A 24,802-nucleotide genomic window follows, 5' to 3' on the forward strand; every position below is an offset into this window, starting at 1 on the left:
TGCAAAAATGTGAGAGAAGTTTTAAAAGTTACAAACATAAATTTACCTCCTCTCCTTCCCGAGATGAAATACCCAAAACAACAGAGTTATCCTCGTTCAGGATGATGCTCGAAACTCCAGCAAACATCTTCTTGAAGTGTTTCTGTAATTTAGCGACATTCTTGCTGTTTCCAATGATTTCAAGCAAATCTTCATCACCCACAAAATAGAACCTAAAATCAAAATAACACTAAAGTTGTGAAAATATTATATACACATATAAGGTGAATCAAGGCAAAATCTCAAACTGCAGGACGGGAAAGAAGATGTGGCTGGTGGTGGCAATCTCCAGCCCAAATTCAGATCACATCAAAATTTCTTCCAGCCCTTGGCAAAAGATACACACTTACCTAACAAGATCTTGAAGAGGATTAATTCAATGAATGCAAAGAATCTCATGTCATTTGCCTTAGAAAGTTACTTTATTTATTTTTGAGACCGAGTCTTGCTCTGTTGCCCAGGCTGGAGTGCAGTGGCACGATCTCAGCTCACTGCAAGCTCCGCCTCCCGGGTTCATGCCATTCTCCTGCCTCAGCCTCCCGAGTAGCTGGGACTACAGGCGCCCACCACCACGCCCGGCTAATTTTTTTTTTGTATTTTTAGTAGAGACAGGGTTTCACCATGTTAGCCAGGATGGTCTCGATCTCCTGACCTCGTGATCCGCCTGCCTCTGCCTCCCAAAGTGCTGGGATTACAGGCATGAGCCACCGCACCCAGCCAGTAAGTTATTTATTAACTCTTTTTTTTCTGAGATGGAGTCTTGCTCTGTCACCCCAGCTGGAGTGCAGCGGCGCAATCTTGGCTCACTGCAGCCTCCGCCTCCTGGATTCAAGCAATTCTCTTGCCACAGCCTCCTGAGTACCTGGGATTACAGGCAGCCGCCATCATGCCTGGCTAATTTTTGTATTTTTGTAGAGACAGGGTTTCACCATGTTGTCCAGGCTGGTCCTAAACTGACCTCAGGTGATCTGCCCGCCTTGGCCTCCCAAAGTGCTGAGATTACAGGCATGAGCCACCACGCCTGGCCTATTAACTCATTTTTAAAAAAATCTGGGCCGGGCGTGGTAGCTCACGCTTGTAATCCCAGCACTTTGGGAGGCCGAGGCGGGCGGATCACGAGGTCAGGAGATCGAGACCACGGTGAAACCCCATCTCTACTAAAAATACAAAAAAAATATTAGCCGGGCGTGGTGGCGGGCGCCTGTAGTCCCAGCTACTCGGAGAGGCTGAGGCAGAATGGCGTGAACCCGAGAGGCGGAGCTTGCAGTGAGCCGAGATTGCACCACTGCACTCCAGCCTGGGTGACAGAGCGAGACTCCGTCTCAAAAAAAAAAAAAAAAAAATCTGTCCAATTCAGTCTAAGCAAACTATTCAGAAAGGAAAAGATGCCACTTAGAAAACTGTCAGAGGCTGGGTGCAGTGACTCATGCCTGTAATCCTAGCACTTAGGTGAGTGGATCACCTAAGGTCAGGAGTTCTAGACAAGTCCGACCAACATGGCGAAACCCCATCTCTACTAAAAATATAAAAATTAGCTGGGCGTGGTGGTGGGCACCTGTAATCCCAGCTACTCAGGAGGCTGAGGAAAGAGAATCACTTGAACCTGGGAGAAGGAGGTTGCAGTGAGCCAAGATTGCACCATGCACTCCAGCCTGGGCGACAGAGCAAGACTCCATCTCAAAAAAAAAAAAAAAAGAAAGCTGCCAGAGATAAACACTGAAGAGATGCAATGCAAGCTGCCTTGGAGGGTAGATGATAGTTAAATTAAGGATTTAAGAAATCCAAGGTAGGACAATTTAAAAAATCCAAGATGGGTACAATTAGTAATCACTGCATGACAGGGAAGGGAATGGTAATCATTATATGTATTATTAGCTAACAAAATCCTTGATGTCAAAACTAACAAACACAGGCCCAGAAGGGAAAGAAGATCACTGGAAAAATGCACAACTGAAATTCAACTTGACTCCAGGCCAAGTCAAAGCAAGGATCTTACCTGGGGAAAGATGACCGCTCTCTTTCCAGATATTCTCCCAATGCTTTCTGGATCTTTCCCAGCAGGTCTGCCAATCTTTCCAGAGACCTCTGTACTCCCTGGATGTTCAGAACATCCATAACAAGGGGAGACTTGGACACTTTTTTCATTAGAGCCAAAAACTCGGTGCTGATGCTGCAAATGAAATGAAAACATGCGTCAGCCTTTGTGTAGGGTAGTTACTGGCCGCTGGCAAATTTGGCTCTCTGGCTGGAGACCATACCTCTGAAACCGCTGGGTTTCCACTGGCAGCAGGTGCTTGATATCTGCACTGCCTGTGAAGATACCTTCCAGGTAGACCCACCGCCTCTGCACATCAATCCACACATCAAAGAGAGCCATGATCCTGTTCAGCTTATCTTCCCAGCTGAGTGCATCCTCTTCAAAAACCTGGTGGACAGACAAGAGGGCAGAGGTAAACTGCTAACTCTTTTACTCACAGATATGCCAAAATTCACTGAAAAAGTGCAGATCAGGATCTCATGAAGTAATCTGATTCACATTTTAAAAAACAAGTAGACGGGTGCGGTGGCTCATGCCTGTAATCCCAGCATTTTGGGAGGCCAAGGCGGGTGGTCAGAAGTTTGAGACCAGCCTGGCAAACATGGTGAAACCCTGTCTCAACCAAAAATACAAAAATTAGCCAGGTATGGTGGCAGGTAGCTGTAATCCCAGCTACTTGGGAGGCTGAGGCAGGAGAATCACTTAAACCTGGAGGCAGAGGTTGCAGTGAGCTGGTATCGTGCCATTGCACTCCAGCCTGGGTGACAGAGTGAGACTCCATCTCAAAAAAAGAAAAAAAAAAAAAAAAAAGCAAGCAAACAAAAAAACAAGTATTGACTGGCTGTGGTGACTCACGCCTGTAATCCTGGCACTTTAGGAGGTCAATGCAGAAGGACTGCTTAAGCCCAGGAGTTCGAGACCAGCCTGGGCAACATAGTGAGATGTTGTCTCTACAAAAAATAAAAAGTTAGCCCAGCATGGTGGCATGTGCCTGTGGTCCCAGCTACCTGGAGGCTGAGGTGGGAGGATCACTTGAGCCCAGGAAGTCAAGGCTGCAGCAGTGAGCTGTGATCATACCACTGCACTCCAGCGTGGGAGACAGAGTGAGACCCTGTCTCAAAAAATAAAATAAAAAACAGGTACCTAGTAACTGTCAGTGAAAAGTATTATAGTGAAAGTGTGGGAGACCACTGGCGGGGAGGGAAAGCTTCCCCAGCAACAGCACCTTGTAATATGGAGAGAGCTTCATGGCCGAGACGCTGTTGATGTGCTCTTTGACCTTGTTGAAGAGGTCATCCCAGCCACGGATCAAGCGGCACTTGTTCTGATAATTAACCAAGTCTAGTTCGTAAGTATTCCACACTTCTCTTATCTGAATTCAAACCAGAAAGACGCACGTTATCAATATGTAGGCACTCACTAGTTGCACAAGGGACCAAGCATTATGAGAACCAAAAGGACCACAGATGACAAGGCTCCATTTTTACACAGCTCAGATCTATACAACAGCCCGAAACACAACATAAAGCAGCTGTTCAGTCCTATTACTTGCCTGCTTCAAAAATTCTTCCAAAGCCATCTCCCCTTGTGCCACAAGCAGTACATCCTTGACAATCGCTTCATTTTTCTGCAAGTCAACATCCCAGATTTGGCCAAGGGTTAGCTCAGAAACAACCCAATTAACATGAAGCCTTTTCATGAGCTGTTTCCAATGGCGGTCTTTAAGTGCTTCGGATTTCAGTTCAATCACCAGCATATTTATCTGTGGAGAAAGTAAACAAAGTGATCTGTGCAGGTGCATTTCTAACAGACACTCATCACCGTGCAATACTGGCCACCTACCTTCATGTAACCTTTCAGAAGCCTCTGAACAAACTCATAGGATGCATACTGTCGCAATCGGGCAGGGAAGCTTTTCAGCTGGTTCAGGAGGGCATCCAAATTTTGTCGAAGCTGCCGAGAGAAACATAAGATGCTATTTAGCTTGCCAACATTTCTTTAAATGGTGAAATATTTCTTTAAAAAATGGTTTCAGGCCAGGCGCGGTGGCTCATGCCTGTAATACCAGCACTTTGGGAAGCTGGGGCGAGCAGATCACTTGAGGTTGGGAGTTCGAGACCAGCCTGACCAATACGAAGAAACCCCGTCTCTACTAAAAATACAAAATTAGCCGGGCGTGGTGGCACATGCCTGTAATCCCAGCTACTAGGGAGGCTGAGGCAGGAGAATCGCTTGAACCCGGGAGGTGGAGGTGGCAGCGAGCCAAGATCGCGCCATTGCACTCCAGCCTGGGCAACAAGAGTGAAACTCCGTCTCAAAAAAATAAAAAATAAAAAATAAGGTTTCAAAATAAGTTTTACAACATTTTGGATGAATAATGTAAATGACATACAGGACATTAAGTGACATCTTATGAACTCACAATACAAATACACAAACTTGGCTTGTCACATTCTAAATAAGGTCTGTAACTGTTAAAATAGACGTACACAAACACCGATTTCATGAGATATACCTTTCGAGGCTGTACTGAAACCCAGGGTTGCTCCTTCATCTGATCGATTTGCTCCCAAACCTTAGAAAGTTCTGACCAAACGCCTTTGAGGTCCTGTAATTCTTCTAAGGCCACCTGCGATTGGGAATAGTAAAGCAGTTGACTTTGGAAATAGAAATCACCCCAGAATCTGGCGGGGCCCTGAGGATGAACAAAGTCAACGGCAGAGTACGGGTGGGGAGCGGGATTCTCCACCCCCTCCCCAATGGTTCATACCTGCACGCGCTCTTCACTGCCACTGAGAAGCCCAGTATCTGTCAATTCCAGCGCCTCCTTGGCCTTTGCACACTTCTCTCTGTCGTCCTTCAGCCTACCAAACTTCCCCTCATATATGGTGAGAGCCTGAAGTGCCTCTTCTGGGCGAAGGTTGCCCTGAAAGCAGTCAGAGCACAGAGAATTGGAGCACAATGTCTCAGGAGAGATGAGCATTTAGGCTTTAAAATGATGCACAGAGCCTGCAGGGCTTCTGGACATTTTGGATTCTTTGGACACATCTTCATAAGGAAACATTGAACAAGATGTCCACTTTGGATGTGTGTATAGTAGTGAATTTAATTTTTACATCAATATTTTACATAAATAAAACAGAATGGTGGAGCATCTCTTGATTTAGCCATTGTCTTATTCAGTACCCTGGAAGGCGGGAGAAGAGGCAGCACAGACTCAGCCTCAAGTGCACATCCCCAGTGATAGAAGAGGACAAACCTCCGAGGCCTGCCAGCCACAACTTCCCCAGAGAACACAGTTGTTACATCAGTTACCCAGCCAAGCCAGGAACGAGAAATTACCAGAAACAGACTCTACTTCAGCATTAACACTACTATTTGCATACTTCCTTTTCATTTTAGTAACTGTTGAGAGCTGTACAAAATATTACTGTTTTCTACTAAGGCAAGATATCAAAGAACATTTTACTTAGGCTGGATGTGGTGGCTCACGCCTGTAATCCTAGCACTTTGGGAGGTGAAGGTGGGGAGACTGTGAGTTCAGGAGTTTGAGACCAGCCTGGGACTTCATCTCTATTAAAAATAAACAGTAAGCTGGGTATGGTGGGGCACACCTGTAGTCCCAGCTACAACGCTTGATCCCAGGAAACGGAGGCTTCAGTGAGCTATGACCACGTCACTGCACTCCAGCCTGGGTGACACAGTGAGACTCTGCCTCAAAAAAAATTTTTGGCCGGGCGCGGTGACTCACGCCTGTAATCCCAGCACTTTGGGAGGCCAAGGCGGGCGGATCACGAGGTCAGTAGATCGAGACCATCCTGGCTAACATGGTGAAACCCCGTCTCTACTAAAAATACAAAAAATTATCCGGGCGTGGTGGCAGGCACCTGTAGTCCCAGCTACTCGGGAGGCTGAGGCAGGAGAATGGCATGAACCCAGGAGGCGGAGCTTGCAGTGAGCGGAGATCACGCCACTGCACTCCAGCCTGAGAGACAGAGCAAGACTCCGTCTCAAAAAAAAAAAAAAAAGTTTTAACTCTAACACATTACTGGCACCAAGGTGAGGTGATGAGAAATATTCAAATTTTGATGACCAGAATCTTGCTATTGATTAATATTCAGTTCCTCCACTGGAGCAAGCATTCATAACCTGGCAGTAACAGCAGCACTAGCAAAAGCAGAGACCATCAAATCAAAATTAAGCACACAGTAGAACCTGCAGGGGCCCAGCAGCACGGAAACGGTTATAGGCAGGATGGGACAATTAACCAGCATATCTCTGTGGAAGGCTAAATCTGTCATTGTCATTAGGCCTACTGTGGGAAACTTACATCCCCAAATAAGAAAAACAGATTAATATTCAAAAGATGTTCACATCTTTTCCATTTGTCTTTTCTACGCTTATATTCCCTAAATACATAAAAATTTGAAAATTAAAAAGAAAACAAACCAATCGCCTGGGACTCGCCATAACCCAACTGGATCAGCGTTTATAGAGGGAAGAGGGGTCCAGGCATTTGTATTATCGGATCAGTGTTTATAGAGGGGAGAGGGGTCCAGGCGTTTGTATTATCGGATCAGTGTTTACAGAGGGGAGAGGGGTCCAGGCGTTTGTATTATTGGATCAGCGTTTAGAGAGGGGAGAGGGGTCCAGGCGTTTGTATTATCAGATCAGCGTTTATAGAGGGGAGAGGGGTCCAGGTGTTTGTATTATCGGATCAGTGTTTATAGAGGGGAGAGGGGTCCAGGCGTTTGTATTATCGGATCAGCGTTTAGAGAGGGGAGAGGGGTCCAGGCGTTTGTATTATCGGATCAGCGTTTATAGAAGGGAGACGGGTCCAGGCGTTTGTATTATCGGATCAGTGTTTATAGAAGGGAGAGGGGTCCAGGCGTTTGTATTATCGGATCAGTGTTTATAGAGGGGAGAGGGGTCCAGGCATTTGTATTATCGGATCAGCGTTTATAGAGGGGAGAGGGGTCCAGGCGTTTGTATTATCGGATCAGCGTTTAGAGAGGGGAGAGGGGTCCAGGCGTTTGTATTATCGGATCAGCGTTTAGAGAGGGGAGAGGGGTCCGGTCCAGGTGTTTGTATTATCGGATCAGCGTTTATGGAGGGGAGAGGGGTCCAGGTGTTTGTATTATCGGATCAGCGTTTATAGAGGGGAGAGGGGTCCAGGTGTTTGTATTATCGGATCAGTGTTTATAGAGGGGAGAGGGGTCCAGGTGTTTGTATTATCGGATCAGTGTTTATAGAGGGGAGAGGGGTCCAGGCGTTTGTATTATCGGATCAGCGTTTATGGAGGGGAGAGGGGTCCAGGTGTTTGTATTATCGGATCAGCGTTTATGGAGCGGAGAGGGGACCAGGCGTTTATATTATCAGATCAGCGTTTATGGACGGGAGAAGAGTCCAGGCATTTGTATTATTGGATCAGCATTTATAGAGGGAAGAGGGGTCCAGGCATTTGTATTTATATGCTCTCCAGATAATTTCACGCACCCTTAGGAAATAACAAAAATAACAGGGAGCAAAAAATAAAATAAATAAAATTTTGAATTCCACTCCCAGTAAACCAAACACACTGTTATCTACTATCACCTCTGCTATCAGCACGAGTTGCCAGCCCCCTTCCGCACCACCCTCCCAGGCACAGCAGTAGCCACTGAGCCAGCGCCCTCTCATCTGCTTCTGTCGCAGCAGCACCACCACCTGCCTTGCCTGTCTATTCTTGCTCATTTTGTTTCTCTCTCCCACTGAGCGTGATTCCATGAAGGTAGGAGACTCTTGTCCTTTTCACTCACTGCTATATCTCCACGACCTAGAACAATGCCTGGAACACAGTCGGTGCTCAATAAATACTTGAATGCATGAAGAAAAGTGGATGTGGCAGTTTCTGGGTGGTGGAAGGTTTAATGGCTACAGTGACGAAGACAACAGAACCTGCCTCTCCACAATCCACCAGCAGCACTGGCAAAAACAGAGACTATCCAACCAAAATTAAATTAACTAGCAGCAGCAGTGGAAAGCTTGGCCTTTGTCTACACAAAATTAAATTCTAATTTCTGCGCATATCTACGTAAGAGAATGATCTAAGAACAGAAAAACTTTACTCCTTAAAACCAGCTCCTGAATGCCATTCTGAGTAAAAAGAGGTCTAAGCTGGGCTTCATATTTTCACATTTACTATCTCCATCTGCTTTTTTAACTACAAAAAGGAAAAGAGTCTTCAATACTAGAAAGCTCAGTCACAGCAAGGCCTTTTAGGCTTGAAAGAAAGTCACCAGTCACGCTGCTGGGTGAGGAGTCTCCGGGGTCCCCACCCGGCGGGACTCACCGTGACAGGCTTGGTCTTCTCCCAGTCGGTCAGCAGGTCGGTGGTGCGGCTTTCCACGGCCCGATCCTCCTGGACAATCTTCATTTGCAGGTTTGCCACCTGCTGCTGAATGGCAGAGTCCTTTCGCCGCATGATGTCATTGAAGGCTCCCCACTCTCCCTCGATGTTGTCAATATAAAGCCAGGAAGGTGGGAACTGGAACCTTTGCTTTTCCAGTAAGCGCTGGCCATTGCGGTAGAGCTTTGAGAGTTAAAAAATAAATCAAGTTCTGTCTTCTATAACAATGACAGAAATTATTAATTAGAGCCCCATGAAAGAGAATGCACTTTATAGTTATAAAACATGTAAGGCTGGCCAGACTCAGTGGTTCTTGCCTGTAATCCCAGCACTTTGGGAGGCTGAGGCAGGTGGATTGCTTGAGTCCAGGAGTTTAATACCAGCCTGGGCAACATGGCAGGACTTCATCTCTACTTAAAAAGAAAAAAATTAGCCGGGCATGGTGGCATGTATCTGTAGTCCCAGCTACTCAAGAGACTGAGGTGGGAGGATTGTTTGAGCCTGGGAGATTGAGGCTGCAGTGAGCTAGGATCCTGCCACTGCACTCCAGCCTGGGTGACAGGTGAGACGCTGCCTCACACAAAACACAGAAGATCAATACACGTGCTCTTCTCCTAAAACCATACATCCTAAGACATCATGGCCAGAGGGCAATCCTCTGAGAGCCCACCGCAGCAGTCTGGATGTTGCACTCCACTGCATTCGGATGGCCCGGGTCAGGATACAAAGCAAGGTGGAGCTGGGCTTCACTCTTTATTCCAAGTTATTAAAAGGATAATTGGCCAGGCATGGTAGTTCATGCCTGTAATCCCAGCACTTTGGGAGGTCAAGGTGGGCAGATCACTTGAGGCCAGGAGTTCGAGACCACCCTGGCCAACATGGAGAAACCCCGTCTTTACTAACAGAAAAATTAGCCAGGCATGGTGGTGGGCACCTGTAATTCCAGCTACTCGGGAGGCTGAGACAGGAGAATTGCTTGAACCTGGGAGGCAGAGGTTGCAGTGAGCCGAGATCACGCCACTGTACCCCAACCTAGGTGACAGAGCGAGACTCCATCTCAAAAAAAAAAAAAAAGAAAGAAAAACCTAGATGCCAAGTATCTGCAGTGAGTTCTTCATTATTTATTTAGCTTTTTGAGATAGTCTTGCTCTGTCGCCCAGGCTGGAATGCAGTGGCACGATCTCAGCTCACTGCAACCTCTATCTCCCAGCTTCAAGCGATTCTCCTGCCTCAGCCTCCCGAGTATCTGGGACTACAGGCATGTGCCACCACACTCAGGTAATTTTTTGTATATTTTTAGTAGAGATAGGGTTTCACTATGTTGGCCAGGCTGGTCTCAAACTCCTGGCCTCAAGTGATCTGCCCGCCTTGACCTCCCAAAGTGCTGGGATTATAGGCATGAGCCACCGCGCCTGGCCTGCGCTAAGTTTTAACAAGCATATCAGGCTGTTGTAATAGAGATGATCTGTGGGCCATACCAAGAAAAGAGTGCCTTAAGGGTTGAGTCAGGTCATTCTCTTAGAATGCAAAATACCGCAGAAGCCAAATTAAACTACAGATCTAGTATTTTTTTTTTTTTTTTTTTGAGACGGAGTCTCACTCTGTTGCCCAGGCTGGAATGCAGTGGCGCAATTTCAGCTCACTGCAAGCTCCGCCTCTCGGGTTCATGCCATTCTCCTGCCTCAGCTTCCTGAGTAGCTGGGAGTACAGGTACTCGCCACCACACTCGGCTAATTTTTTGTATTTTTAGTAGAGACGGCGTTTCACCGTTAGCCAGGATGGTCTTGGTCTCCTGACCTCGTGAACCGCCCGCCTTGGCCTCCCAAAGTGTTGGGATTACAGGCGTGAGCCACCGCGCCCAGCCAAAAATTTTTAAATATCCATAGAGCTCACCTCAACTTGCTTCTCAAACTGCTTGATCTTCCGTTTCAAAGACTGCACATAGGTGATGAAGGTCACTGCATCGGAGGTGCTGGCAGTGTCTACTGAGTGCTGCTCCAACTCTTGGCGGGACTGTTCAGAGAGAGGGGAGTATTTCATCACAGAGCTGGGGTTTACCAGTAGACTGGTTACAGAGGCAGAATCCTACGTCCTCACCTTTGAGATCTGGGAATGGAATTCCGTCATGTTTGATCCTAGCATCTGCCCAAATTTGCTAAGAACCTCCTTATGCCAAGAGTCATATTTCAAGTTCACCTTAGATTGTACCTGAGGGTGAAACAGCACACAACACATCATCAGCTCTTTCCTGCTGGCGTGTTTATCCTTCAAATGAATATCAGTCTAACAGAAATGTTGCTTTTACACTACCCTTGACACCTTTCAACCAGACAGCAGGACTCACCTTGCCATAATCTATAACTACTGGTCCAAACTCTTTCTTGGTTTCTGCATTGTCAAAGGTTCCTCTGGCCTTCCTTATTTGGACCAGGAGAGCCTGCCATTTGTTGAGATCTTCTCCAAGTCTGTTATAGATGTTTTCAGCTTGCATATCCCATAAACACTGATACTGAAGCCAAACCTGCAAATGAAGAACACAGTTAAATAATAGTTTGAGTTTTCATTTTGTAGAATACTGGCACCTCTTATGTTCACATTCCATTAAGAAGGTTCATGTCTTTCACCACTATTAGAGAAATTCTCACTTCAGATTCTCAGAATTTTCATATCAAAAAAGATTCTCGAATGTCATGGTTAAAACTCCAAAAGATGTATCCTATCATTTACTCTCTGCTTTGAAACAGCAAATAGTATCTAGTGAACCATACATACAGTCAAGACCTTTTAGCTCCATGTTCTTTATATCTTGTACTCTTAAGCGTCTAGAATAGACCATATGCATATTTGAATGAAATTAGGAGTTTCTTACCTTGACATACTGTTCAACTTCAGATACAATGCCCATGACAGCAGAATAAGACTCTTCCAGGGCAACAGGGCCATCAGGCATCCGTGTTAAAGCGTTCCGATAGAATTTCTCTTCCTCAGTCAATTCGTAATGTACACCCACCTAGCCAACCAAAGCCGAAATGAATGCAAGTAGTGTATATGAAAACGGTAATCTAAGTGTCACCTTTTACTTAATTAAAATGAACTGAAAGAAAAGCTCATGACCAAAATGGCATTTAAGGAATAACATCCACTTACCCTGGCCACAAGTAACCAGAAAGCCTACTTATATTTAACTCATCAAACCAATACAAGAACATTAATGAAAACAGAGAAATGTGGCAATGCAAAAACAGCTGAAAAGTGCACGAAGCCATCTGCTCATTCTAGCTATCTGAGTGCCTGTTATGTGCCAGGCACTATTCTAGGTACAATAAGCAGATAAAAATCCCTGCTCACAGGGACTTACACTCTATGGGAGGAGAGACGTGATTAGGGAATAAGCAAAATACACAGAATGTCAGGTGGTGAGAGATAACTACGGAGCAAGAATGAGAAGGAGAAGGAGAGGGAGTGTGGGCGCAGCATGGGGAAGGCTGCATTTTCAATAGTGAGGTCAGGAAAGGCCTCGCTGAGAAGGGGAAAGTTGCGAGAAACCAAGAGGAGAGGGGTAAGTTGTGAATATTTGCCGCCAAGGATTCTCAGTTGAGATCAACAAATGTGAAGGCGCAGGGGCAAGAGTCTACCGGCATGTTTGAGGACCAGCAAGACTCCAGTGTGATGGGGCAGAGCCAGTGAAGGGAGAAGCAGCAGGAGCTGAAGTCAGAGAAACAATAAGCAACACATTACACGGGCCCAGCAAGCTACTGCGGCTTTGACTTTCATGAGGAGTGAGATAGGAAGTCATTCAAGGGCTCTGAAAAGAGTGTCAGGATTGACTTAGAATCTAAGACTTGCTTTGGCTGCTGTGTTGAAAACAGATTTTAGGGAGGCAAAGGCAGAGAGAACAGATAGGAGGGAACATTAATAATCCAAGTGAGAGGTGAGGGTACCTTGTACGGAGTGGTGCCAGTGAAAGAGCTCAGCATTCATTTTCAAGAGACACACAACGGGAGTCAAGGACAATACCATGATTTTTGGCCTGAATGAGCTGAAGGGTGGGAAGTGAAAGACTGAGGGAAGATAAAACTTGGGGAGGCAGGGCTCAAGAGGTGCTCAGTATGACGCGACTCTGAGACAGCCAAGTGGAGATGCCATGCTGGCAGCTGGCCAGACAAGCCAGGAGTCAGGAGAAAGGTCAGCTGGAGATACAAACACAGAGCTGTCAGCTTGCAGGTGGCATTTAAAGTCAACAAGACTAGATGAGACCACAAAGAGAGTGCACAGGAGTGGAGAGGGAACGAAACATTTAGAGGGAGTTTAAGGGGAAGGCAAAATAGGAACCAATAAAGGAGACTAGCCACTGAGGTGGGAGGAGAACCAGGAGGCACGGTGTTCTGAAGAGTCCAGAGCATCATGCAGGAGGGAGCCTCCATCAAGTCTTGCAGTTAAGAGGTGAGACAAGGACAGAGAAGCCCACTAGTCAGCAGTGGGGCTGTGGGTGATCACACAGAGCAGTGCTGGAGGAGGCTGGAGGAGTGCCTGAGAAGGGAGCTGCCTTATGAAGATTGCAGGGGACATGGGGTCCCGTTTAGGTACTGAAAGAAGACCCAGAAGAGAGGGCAGAACAGCTAAACAAGAGTGAGGGGATGGGCTCTAGGGAACAAGGAGACTGCTGGCTTCAGTTTGTTAAATTTGGAGATAAGCAAGAGAACAATGCAAATAGAAACACGGCTGGTTAAAAACAGGAGAAACATGATGAGAATGATGCTAAGGATTGTATGTAGACTCCTCGAAAGGCAGAAGCCAATATCCATAGCTTGGTTCTGATTAGCTGGACAGTGCCCAGCATTAGGTGAAACACCACCACAATTTTAGCCATAGGCAATTAACTACCTCAAAAAAAATCCTAAAAGATCTGAGTTTATGTTCAAAGTTAAGAAAACGGTTAATGTCTTAAGAAGATCACTAAATTCTGGAAGAGTCTGCAATAGCAGAAGTTGTCCCATCTTTTTTTATGAAAGCTACTGGTTCTGTTTAGAAGTGACACTGGGGACTAAATGGTCTTTTGAGCTTTCCTTTTGTTCTAAAAATATACTAAGAGTATATTACATCTGAGATTTGCTTTAAGATAATCTGGTGGGGGTGGAGAGGTAGGGAAGAAAATATAAATAACATTGGCCACATATTGATAAAGCTGTGTGGTGGGAGGCTCTTGATTCCCTCAACTTTTGTGTATGTTTTAAAATTCCCCTAATAAAAAGTAGGGGGTGGGGAGGAGAGGGAGAAGCAGGAATTGAGATTCCCAAAGATGCTCATGGACAGAAGTTCAAAGAGACTACTGAGACCAAGCTACAAATCCCAAGTAACTAGTTGGAAAAAAGGTCAGGGCACAAAAAGCCTCCCTAACTTTCCCCTGGGATGTCTGGAGTTTGTAAACAATATCAAGAGCTTATTTAAAGAAGCACCATGAAGAAATGGTGTCACAGAGCCCATGAGAGGCCTGGTCAGAGGCGTGTGCCTCAAGTTGCCAAAGGCTTACCTGGTACCTCTGACTCTGGATCCTGGGGAGAGACAGTACAACCATCTTCCAGGCAAACATTTCCTGGTACAGCTTGTATCTGCACTCTTCAATTGGCGGATTCAAGTAGATTACCTGATTGGTTATTCTTAGCTCATGAACGACATTCTGTGAAAGAAAGGTTTCATTTCTACTCAGCAATCTATTTCAATAAAATTTTTTTTTTTTAAGACAGAGTTTCACTCTTATTGCCCAGGCTGCAGTGCAATGGCGCAACCTTGGCTCACTGCAACCTCCACCTCCCAAGTTCAAGCGATTCTCCTAAGCCTCCCAAGTAGCTGGGATTATGGGCATGCGCCAGCATGCCCAGCTAATTCTATATTTTTAGTAGAGACGGGTTTTGGCATGTTGGTCAGGCTGGTCTCAAACTCCTGACCTCAGGTGATCCACCTGCCTCAGCCTCCCAAAGTGTTGCAATTACAGGTGTGAGCCACCATGCCAAGTCCTTTGCTTTTTGTTTTTTTTGAGATAGGGTCTCACTCTATCACCCAGGCCGGAGTGCGGTGGCGACATGGCTCACTTGACATTCTGGGCTCAAGCAATCCTCCTGCCTCAGCCCCTCAAGCAGCTGGGACCACAGGCGTGCACCCATCATGCCCAGTTAATTTTTGTATTTTTTTTTTTTTTTTTTTTGAGACGGCGTCTCACTCTGTCATCAGGCTGGAGTGCAGTGGCACCATCTCAGCTCACTGCAACCTCTGCCTCCCAGGTTCAAGCGATTCTCCTGCTTCAGCCTCCTGAGTAGCTGGGACTACAGGCATGTACCACCATGCCCAGCTAATTTTTGTATTTTTAGTAGAGACGGGGTTTCACCATGTTGGACAGGATGGTCTCGATCTCTTGACCTTGTGATCCACCCGCCTCGGCCTCTCAAAGTGCTGGGATTACAGGCGTGAGCCACCGCGCCCGGCCTAATTTTTGTATTTTTTTATAGAGATGGGGTTTCGTCATGTTGCCCAGGCTGGTCTCGAACTTCAGAGCTCAAGCGATCTGCCCACCTTGGCCTCCCAAAGTGCTGGGATTACAGGTGTGAGCCACCGTGCCTGGTCTCAATAAAATAGTTTTGATACTCAACACCTTCTCTCTCTAAATTACTAAACTACTTCAGTCTGAACCACAATGTCTGTCACTTGATTATCAGACATGGTCTTTTATAATGTCATGTTTGCCATTTGTGCCTTCCCCAAAAGAACGTAAGTCAGACAGCAGGTGCTGCTTCACCTTCTCCTGGGTCCCTGGTGCCCAGGCATTGAACACGTAACAGGTACTCAATGAACCTTCATCTGGTTTGACATAAGTATATGACGATGTCTCAATATAACAATCTTGAGACCCGAGAAGCTAGCACCACTGAAGCAGTGATACAACCCAGGTTATCAGTTGTTGGGCAATGATTTATGTTGACCAAAGTCAGGTAAGTCTGTGCCACCTGCCAGTGCTTTACGCTAAACAAGAATTCCAACTTAGTCTCCACTAGATAGTCATGTGTTGCTTAACAACAGGGATATGTTCTGAGAATCATAGTGAGGTGATTCTGTCACTGTGCAAACTCCACAGCATGTACCTACACAAGTCTAGATGACAGAGCCCGCTGCCCACCTAGGCTACGTGGCATGGCCGATTGCTCTCAGGCTACAAATCTGTACAGCATGTTACTGTACTGAATACTGTAGGCAACTGGAACACAATGGTAAGTATTTGTGTATCTAAACATATTACAACATAGAAAAGGTAGAGTAAAAATATGGTATTGTAATCTTCAGGATCACCATTGTATATGTGGTCTGTCGTTGACTGAAATGTCATTATGCAGTGCATGACTGTAATGGTATCAATTTAGAAACACTCATTTGCTTCTCTGGGACTTGGTATTTTAAAAAGTATGCTCTGGGGATGAATATCCAATAATAGTAATATTCAAAGGTGGCAACAGAAATATTCAAAAGTGAAAACATTTTTCAAGTGTAAGGGAAAAAAATAAAAAGGTAAAGTGTAGGTAGGGGAAAAAAGCCAACTGTTTCTCCCAGATCAAAGTTTTTACTGTTTTGTGAGGCCTTTTTATTGGTAAATATAACACAAATACTATAAACACTTACTGTAAGGTGGATTCCTTTGTAACCACCACCAATAGCAGCAGATAGGGCCTACTTACACAGTGCTAGCTGACATAATGATTCAGTTGTTTAGAAAGCTTGCTAAGCTCCACACAAATGGGAAAGAGATGGCTCGGGAGGCACAGACTACTACTCTGCGTGGTGGCCACTGTGTCACCACCTTCTTCCCGGGGATGTGGACTGAGACCTTTGTTAAAACAGTGGAGTACGTTTCAATGTCATGGTCTGAACATTGACTTCTGGTGGATTACATGCGGTCCCTGAAATAATTTTTTTTTTTTTTTTTTTGAGACAGAGTCTCGCTCTGTCACCCAGGCTGGAGTGCAGTGGCGCAATCTCAGATCACTGCAAGCTCCGGCTCCCGGGTTCACGCCATTCTGCTGCCTCAGCCTCTCCGAGTAGCTGGGACTACAGGCGCCCGCCACCACGCCTGGCTAATTTTTTGTATTTTTAGTAGAGACAGGGTTTCACCATGGTCTCTATCTCCTGACCTCGTGATCCGCCCGCCTCGGCCTCCCAAAGTGCTGGGATTACAAGCGTGAGCCACCGCGCCCGGCCTGTTCCTGAAATAATTTATTGCATGAATGTTTGGTAAGAAGTTTTTTTCCACAGTGTAGTTTTTTTTCTAAAATTTAATTTTTCATTTTTTAGGACTTAAAATAATTATTTTAGATTTATAGGAGAGTTTCAAAGAAGTACAAGGAGTTTCCACACATCCTCCACCAGCTTTCTTCAATGTTAACATCTCACATGAGAGTGAGGAATTTTGGAGAAAGAGCGCAGAGGTGACCTGCCCTTCCCATCGCATCATATCAGAGGGCACGTGACACCTGCACATCGCCACTGGTGAGGCTGACCTCCATCACCTGGTTAAGGTGGCATCTGCCAGGTGTCCACACTAAGTGACCTCTTCACAGGTACTTTTTAACGAGAGAGTTCTGTTATTTTACTTATTAGTAAACAGAATGCCACAGAAGCACTCACTTTGATCTTTGGCTCTCCACCAGGCTTGTGACTAACTTGTGGAGCATCCGTGTCCATGTCAACTTCTGCTTTATCTTCAGCTTGTCCAAGAAGAACCTGGGTCCACGCTCTCAGGCCAGCTTGCAGACGGACGCCCAATATTCTTTCAATCTACAGACAACGTTATATCAGAGAACAGAGTTTCTTCTGAGTTAGCTCACAAAGCAAGTTAATCGGAAAGTGGTAGGTGTTTCAGATAAAAGATGCACAGTTCCTAACTAGAAGCCTTCATATCTCTCTTCTCAGAATCTCACTTTCTCCCAGCCACAGATCACTTGTTAGGCTGTGTTCTCCAACTTTGGATACTGAATCACCAATCCTTCACAACCTGTAACCTCTGCTATAAAATACCCTCCTCCCCAACACTCTCCACTGGCGTGCTCTCTGAAGTCCACCAGTGAGAAAAGGCATGGATTGGCAACTGTGCTTTACGTACACATACCACACCTTCTACCCGTCCCCACTTGTCCACGGGGATACGGGTGGGGGCAGAATGTGGCTGTTTCTAAATTGGGTGTTGGGGAGGGGCAGGGTCATCAGAGGAGGACACCTGGAGGGCTAGAAAAGGTAACACAAATCATAAGGAAAGCAAGGAAGGCCGTATAGGAAGTTATCAAATATCCAGCAAATAAAGGCAATACTTTCTCCTCCCTCTTATCTCCCTGCTTCCAACTTAAACTTGATGTGAGTACTGACATGTAGTATCATAATGTGGTTCTTTTTGTGTGTGTGTGTGATAGGGTCTCACTCTGCTAGAGTGCAGTGGTGTGATGTCGGGTCATTGCAACCTCCGCCTCCTGGGCTCAAGTGATCCTCCCGCCTCAGTTTACTGAGTAGCTGGGACTACAGGTGCTCATCAGCACATCTGGCTAGTTTTTGTATTTATAGTAGAGACAGGGTCTTGCCATGTTGCCCAGGCTGGTCTCGAACTCCTGGGTTCAAGCGATCTGCCTGCCTCGGCCTCTCAAAATGCTGGGATTACAGGCATGACGAACCACTATGCCTGGCCACAATTCACTTCTTTTTTTTTTTTTTTTTTTTTTTTTTTGAGACGGAGTCTCGCTCTGTCGCCCAGGCTGGAGTGCAGTGGCGCGATCTCGGCTCACTGCAAGCTCCGCCTCCCGGGTTCACGCCGTTCTCCTGCCTCAGCCTCTCTGAGTAGCTGGGACTACAGGCGCCCGCCACCACGCCCGGCTAATTTTTTTGTATTTTTAGTAGAGATGGGGTTTCACCGTGGTCTCGATCTCCTGACCTCGTGATCCGCCCGCCTTGGCCTCCCGAAGTGCTGGGATTACAAGCGTGAGCCACCGCGCCCGGCCCACAATTCACTTCTATCACTAGTTAAATGAGATTTTGGAGGGGAATTGAACTATCACAGATAATTTCCAGGGAAAAATGCTTTTTAGTGACAAACTAATAAGCTTACTGGAGGGTCAGCAGAAGAAAAAGGAGGAACACGCTAGCAAATTCTATCCCTTACCTCCATGTCAAGCTTGTTGACCCAGATGGGCAAATTGGAATAGGAGTGCAGATTTAAGTCATCCACTGCTTTCTGGACTCTGTTCAAGATCTCCGAGAATGTCTTATGGTCATACATACAAGTTTCCAAGGAACGGACTTCTAGGTCTATTTTTTCTTCAATGATCAGCAGATCATCCACCTGAAGGAAGAAGTATTTAATATTTAAAACACCCACTCACACTCTGTTCCTTTATTCTCACATAACATTCTTCCCAAGTATTATAGATTGACAAATGCTCCAGGCACAGTTCTTCCATAAGTAGCTAATCCTAGCTGCTGGGGTGAGAACACTAATCCCCACTTGCATGTCCTTGTAGAGGGAAGGAAAATGCATGGAGCCTCCCCAGCTTTCTTCCCTTACTCCCACTCACAGGAGAGGTGGCCTCTGATGGGTAAATCTGGGAGAAGGAAGTAAACGTGCTTTGTTCAGCTCCTCCTGTGCCTGGGGAGCCAGCCTCGCTGTCGTATGCATCTGGTCCGCTGGCAGCCGCAGGCTCTGGGTAAGGCCTTCGTGGCTGAGACCTAGAGCCTGCTCTGCTTTCAGCTGTAGCAGCAATAAAAGTGCATTCTGCTCTCTGTCAGACCCCTGTGTCCTTTAGCTCTCCAACTGTTTCTAAACTCAGGTTGTTACTTAGTGGCCTCCCTAAAACGCAGCACCATTAAATAGCCTGGTGAGTACAAAGGGTCCTCCTCCCTTGCAGCTCACATGGCCATATGCTGCATCAACCATGCATGCCTTCTTTGGGAGAACTAGTGTTTTAACTGAGTTCGCTATTACCATGCTTCATTCGTTACCAGGACACCTGAGGATTACATGAGAGCATACCTTTTCTTGGAAGTTGAAGACAGTCTCTGCTAAGCGCTGTACATATGGGTCAAGTTTGTAGGACTCCCACACCAATGCAATGCCTTCTGCGATCAGGGCCTGCACTTCCTTTTTCAAGCCAGCCACCAAAAGCGAAATGGTGTTCCGCTCCTCCACCTTCTCGCAGGTCCGTTCATAGGTACGAACGCTCTCGATCAGTGAGATGGCAAACGGGTAAAGCTGGTTTGCTTGATGGGCTTTGTTCACAATCGCCAGTGGGACGCGGAAACCAAGCCACTTGAGGTTCCGGACTTCTTTGGATAGTGTGATAATCTCAGGAAGAAAGTTAACTTTCAGCTTAAGCACATTTCCAGTTCGGCCCCGAACCCGAGTACTTTCGATGGTGAAAATGCGCCCCGAGACACCGAGGTTGCGCTGCTGCACCTTCCTTGCCCAGTCATCAAAGATCTCCTGCGTGTTGAGCTTCATGCGGAAGCTGTCTCCATCCTGCTTCAGCTTCTGCCCCTCCACGTGATTCTCCCAGCCCTTGCCAAGGACATCTTCCACCCGCTTCATGTAGGCCGTCAGCTGCCTGTCGATCTGTTTAGCCCAGATGATAGACCCTGACACAGGGGGCAAGTCACGAACGTGACTCATCTTACAAGCCTGACTCTGTGGGTACTGGACCTTGAACTTGTCGTGAAGAGACTCGATGTCATCTTTCACACGCTGGATCAGCTGGGTCTGGTATTCACGAATGGCCCCACGGATGTGAGGCCTGACAAACAGTGCATTAAACCTGGAGAAAATCCTGAACATCTCGTTGGCATTCTTGGCTGTGCCAAGCTGATCCCGAAGGCGAGCAGTGATCCGGGTCTCCACTCTGTCGATCCTCTCATCGTACCTCTTCATAGCAGCCTCCCAGGCTTCCGTGCCCTCTTTGGAAACATCCAGTCCATCCACTTCCTTGACGTTCTCATAAGCAAGGTTTACTTCCTCAATGGCATTTGCATCTGCAGCATCAAAGAGAACCTCAGCCACTTTCATATCTTGGGGTTCAGGGACCTCTCCTTGATTCTGTTGTGCAACTGCCGTGACCTAAAGGAGAAAGATATGTAATCAAGAAATGCTGACCAAACCAAGGCTTTAAAATTTATTTTAAGCCGGGTACAGTAGCTCACGCCTATAATCCCAGCACTTTGGGAGGCTGAGGCGGATAGATCAGCTGAGGTCAGGAGTTTGAGACCAGCCTGGCCAACATGCTGACGCCCCGTCTCTACTAAAAATACAAAAATTAGCTGGGCATGTTGGTGCAGGCCTGTAATCCTAGCTACTCAGGAGGCTGAGGCAGGAAATCACTTGAACCCGGGAGGTGGAAGTTACAGTGAGCTGAGATCGTACCACTGCACTCCAGCCTGGACAACAGAGTGAGACTCTGTCTCAAAATAAATAAATAAAACAAACTTTATTTTTATTTTTTATGAGACAGGGTCTCACTCTGTGTAGACTCTAACTGCTGGGCTCAAGCGATCCTCCCACCTCAGCCTCCCAAAGTGCTGGAATTACGGGTGTGAGCCACCGTGCCTGGAAGACTTTTAAAATTCTGTTGTACACGCCACACAAAAGCTACCAATTAGCAATACAGATTTTTAAACTTTGAGTCAAACATTTTATAACCGCAACTTAGCAATGCCAAGTAAAATACTATAGAGTATATTTTAACTCTATACTACAAAGGTTTTTCAGACAATGTGGTTTCATTGGACTAGTTTTTTTTTAAAGAAGAACTGGTAAAGAAGAATGAATAGGCTGGGTGCAGTGGCTCATGCCTGTAATCCCAGCACTTTGGGAGGCCAAGGTGGGCGGATCACGAGGTCAGGAGTTTGAGACCAGCCTGGCCAACATGGTGAAACCCCGTCTCTACTAAAAATACAAAAAATTTGCCAGGCATGGTGGTGCACGCCTGTATTCCCAGCTACTCAGGAAGTTGAGACAGAGAATCGCTTGAACCCGGGAGGTGGAGGTTGCAGTGAGCCAAGATCACACCACTGCACTCCAGCCTGGGCGACAAAGCAAGACCCCGTCTCAAAAAAACAAAAAAGAATGAAAGATAAATTCAGAAGAGAAAAAAAAATGTATAAAGAAATTAGTCATTTAATCATTTTAATAAATCTCAGGCATATGTAATTGCTATCCATGTTTTACACAGGAGGACTCTCAGAAAAAGAGATTAAATAAAGAGTTCCGGTCACAGAGCTAGTAAACGGTGGAATTAGGATTTAAAACCCAGGAAGTCTGGCTCTAGGGTCCTTGCAAGATGGGGGAAGGGATAAATGGATGGAAAACACTAAAGATTTGGATGGGCTGGCCAGGGTGGCTCAACACCTGTAATCCCAGCACTTTGGGAGGCCGAGGCGGGTGGATCACTTGAGGTCAGGAGTTCAAGACCAGCCTGGCCAACATGGTGAAACCCTATTTCTTTTCCTTTTTTTTGAGATGGAGTCTTGCTCTGTTACCCAGGCTGGAATGCAGTGGTGCGATCTCGGCTCACTGCAAGCTCCGCCTCCTGGGTTCATGGCATTCTCCTGCCTTAGCCTCCCAAGTAGCTGGGACTACAGGCGCCTGCCACCACGCCCAGGTAATTTTTTTGTATTTTCAGTAGAGATGGGGTTTTACCGTGTTAGCCAGGATAGTCTCGATCTTCTGACCTCGTGATCCACTGGCATCGGCCTCCCAAAGTGCTGGGATTACAGGTGTGAGCTACCGCGCCTAGCCGGTGAAACCCTATTTCTACTAAAAATACAAAAATTAGCTGGGTGTGGTGGCTGGTGCCTGTAATCCAGGCTACTTGGAGGCTGGGGCAGAATTGCTTGAACCCCAGAGGCAGAGGATGCAGTGAGCCGAGATCATGCTACTGCACTCCAGCCTGGGTGACAGACCAAGACTCTGTCTCAAAAATAAAAAAATAAAAATAAAAATAAAAAATAAAAAATAAAAAATAAAAAAATTACACAAATACTGAATCACTAGATCTTAAAGACAACAGAAAGAAGTAGTTAATTTTTCAAAAAACACATTAAAACAATGCATATGGGCAGGGTGCAGTGGCTCATGCCTGTAATCTCAGCACTTTGGGAGGCTGAGGTGGGCGGATCATTTGAGCTCAGGAGTTCGAGAATAGCCCGGGCAACGTGGTGAGACTCCTCCTCTACAACCTCCCCCCTCCACCTCCAACACACACACACAAATAAATTAGCTGGGCGTGGTGGGGTACGCCTATAGTCCCAGCTACTCACGAAGCTGAGGCAGGAGAACTGCTTGAGCCCAGGAGGCAAAGGCTGCAGTGAGCCAAGATCCCTCCACTGTACTCCAGCCTAGGTAACAGAATGAGACTGTCTCAAACAAGAACAGGCTGGGTACGCTGTCTGACGTCTACAATCCCAGCACTTTGGGAGGCCGAGACAGGTGGATCACTTGAAGGTCAGTTCAAGACCAGCCTGGCCAACATGGTGAAAGCCTGTCTCTACTTAAATATAAACAATTAGCCGGGCGTGGTGGCAGGCACCTGTAATCCCAGCTACTTGAGAGGCTGAGGCAGGAGAATCGCTTGAACCCAGAAGGCAGAGGTTGCAGTGAGCCAAGATCACGCCATTGCACTCCAGCCTGGGCAACAAGAGTGAAACTTCGTCTCAAAAAAACAAACAAACAAACAAAAAACAAAACAAAAACAAAAACAAAACACAAATTTTTAGAATGCAAATCTTACCTGTGGCCTCAGGACCCTGACGATAACAGCTCTCAGCTGTTCATGCTGGCGTCTAAATTTTCTCATCTGGTCAAGGCGGGCCTGCAGCTTCCTGTGGGCAGGGTTGATACGCCACACCATCTTCAGATTTTCTTCCCTTTTTCTTTTGACGATGTCTCTCAACAATACCTGAAGTTTCTCATACTCATCATCCCAAGTCTGAAAAACTTCAAAGCATGCTACCATAACCTAGGACAGAATTTCAAAAATGAGGCTTATCATTAAGACATATTTTCATCTCAACGTCTTGAGGTTGGTTTTCTTATATATTCGAACTTACTTTTTCAAATTCTTCGTAAGCAACATGCATCAATTTCCTAGTGCCCAATACTTTGAGTAATTGAGAACTCAAGTCTCTTGAAATCGCCTCCACCAAACGCAGTGCCCTCTGAATAGGATATTTTGTGTTTCGGATCTTTCTCAAATGGGTGAAAATGGCAACAAGCGCCTGTCTTATTTTGTCCAGCTCCGTGGCAGACAGCAAATCGTTCAGAGGGAAATCTTTCATCAGAGGATTGTAGTCATTCACAGTTTCCAAAGCCTGTTTTAGACCTATATTAACAGAGAAAGAGTTAATGGTTTTCACATAAAGTAACAAAACTAAGTAAACTAAAATATGCCATTACAATGGAACATTTTGACGTTGCAAAAGATCTAGTGAGACAAAAACTATTCATATTTGAAAAAACAACACGTTATTAACAGGATAACCCTAGTGTTGTTCCATTTTTGCTTATTTAAGAGTATGAGTCAATTCATATATACTCTAAAGGCTGATGGTGGCAGCCTCAGAGAATTTACTATGCTTTGCTTTGCTTTCTATATCAGCGGCCCCCAACATTTTTGGCAACGGGGGACCAGTTTCGTGGAAGACTATTTTTCCACAGACGGTTGGGGAGGGCGGGGGGTGGGTAGTTTCTAGGTGATTCGAGCACATTACATTTATTGTGCACTCTATTTCTGTTATTTTATTTTTTTGAGACGGAGTTTTGCTCTGTTGCCCAAGCTGGAGTGCAGTGGCGTGATCTCGGCTCACTGCAACCTCTGCCTCCCAGGTTCAAGTGATTCTCCTGCCTCAGCCTCCCAAGTAGCTGGGACTACAGGCGCCTGCCACCACACCCAGCTAATTTTTTGTATTTTTAGTAGAGACGGGGTTTCCAGGATGTGTTAACCAGGATGGTCTCCATCTCCTGACCTGGTGATCTGCCCGCCTAGGCCTTCCAAAATGCTGAGATTATAGGTGTGAGTCACTGCACTCAGACTATTTCTATTATTATTATTACATACTCACCATAATGTAGAATCTGTGGGAGCCCTGCGCTTGTTTTCCTGCAACTAGGTGGTCCCATCTGAGGGTGATGTAATGGGAGATAGTGGACAGATCATCAGGCATTAGATTCTCATAAGGAGTGCACAATCTACACCCCTCGCATGTGCAGTTCACAACACGGTTTGCGCCCCTATGAGAATCTAATGCCGCCACTGATCTGACGGGGCGGC

At 46.2% G+C, this 24,802-nt stretch overlaps 1 protein-coding gene across 2 annotated transcripts in view; it reads right to left on the minus strand.

Moving 5' to 3' along the window:
- DYNC1H1 (dynein cytoplasmic 1 heavy chain 1) overlaps window positions 1-24,802 on the minus strand; it is an 86,056-nt gene that overhangs the window by 42,814 nt on the left and 18,440 nt on the right. For both annotated transcript variants that reach the window (XM_055288101.2, XM_063643821.1), the window contains exons 6-24: window positions 23,583-23,854; window positions 23,264-23,491; window positions 19,519-20,595; window positions 18,652-18,831; window positions 17,133-17,282; window positions 13,996-14,142; window positions 11,335-11,475; window positions 10,810-10,986; window positions 10,563-10,673; window positions 10,359-10,478; window positions 8,409-8,648; window positions 4,848-5,003; window positions 4,593-4,706; window positions 3,920-4,030; window positions 3,630-3,839; window positions 3,303-3,449; window positions 2,298-2,464; window positions 2,036-2,209; window positions 47-212 (exon numbers count right to left, since the gene is read on the minus strand). In XM_055288101.2, coding sequence (XP_055144076.1) covers window positions 47-212; window positions 2,036-2,209; window positions 2,298-2,464; window positions 3,303-3,449; window positions 3,630-3,839; window positions 3,920-4,030; window positions 4,593-4,706; window positions 4,848-5,003; window positions 8,409-8,648; window positions 10,359-10,478; window positions 10,563-10,673; window positions 10,810-10,986; window positions 11,335-11,475; window positions 13,996-14,142; window positions 17,133-17,282; window positions 18,652-18,831; window positions 19,519-20,595; window positions 23,264-23,491; window positions 23,583-23,854 — 4,088 coding nt within the window. The remainder of the gene's footprint in view (window positions 1-46; window positions 213-2,035; window positions 2,210-2,297; window positions 2,465-3,302; window positions 3,450-3,629; window positions 3,840-3,919; window positions 4,031-4,592; window positions 4,707-4,847; window positions 5,004-8,408; window positions 8,649-10,358; window positions 10,479-10,562; window positions 10,674-10,809; window positions 10,987-11,334; window positions 11,476-13,995; window positions 14,143-17,132; window positions 17,283-18,651; window positions 18,832-19,518; window positions 20,596-23,263; window positions 23,492-23,582; window positions 23,855-24,802) is intronic.

Source organism: Symphalangus syndactylus, chromosome 8, assembly GCF_028878055.3.
Source record: "Symphalangus syndactylus isolate Jambi chromosome 8, NHGRI_mSymSyn1-v2.1_pri, whole genome shotgun sequence".
NCBI lineage: Eukaryota > Metazoa > Chordata > Mammalia > Primates > Hylobatidae > Symphalangus > Symphalangus syndactylus.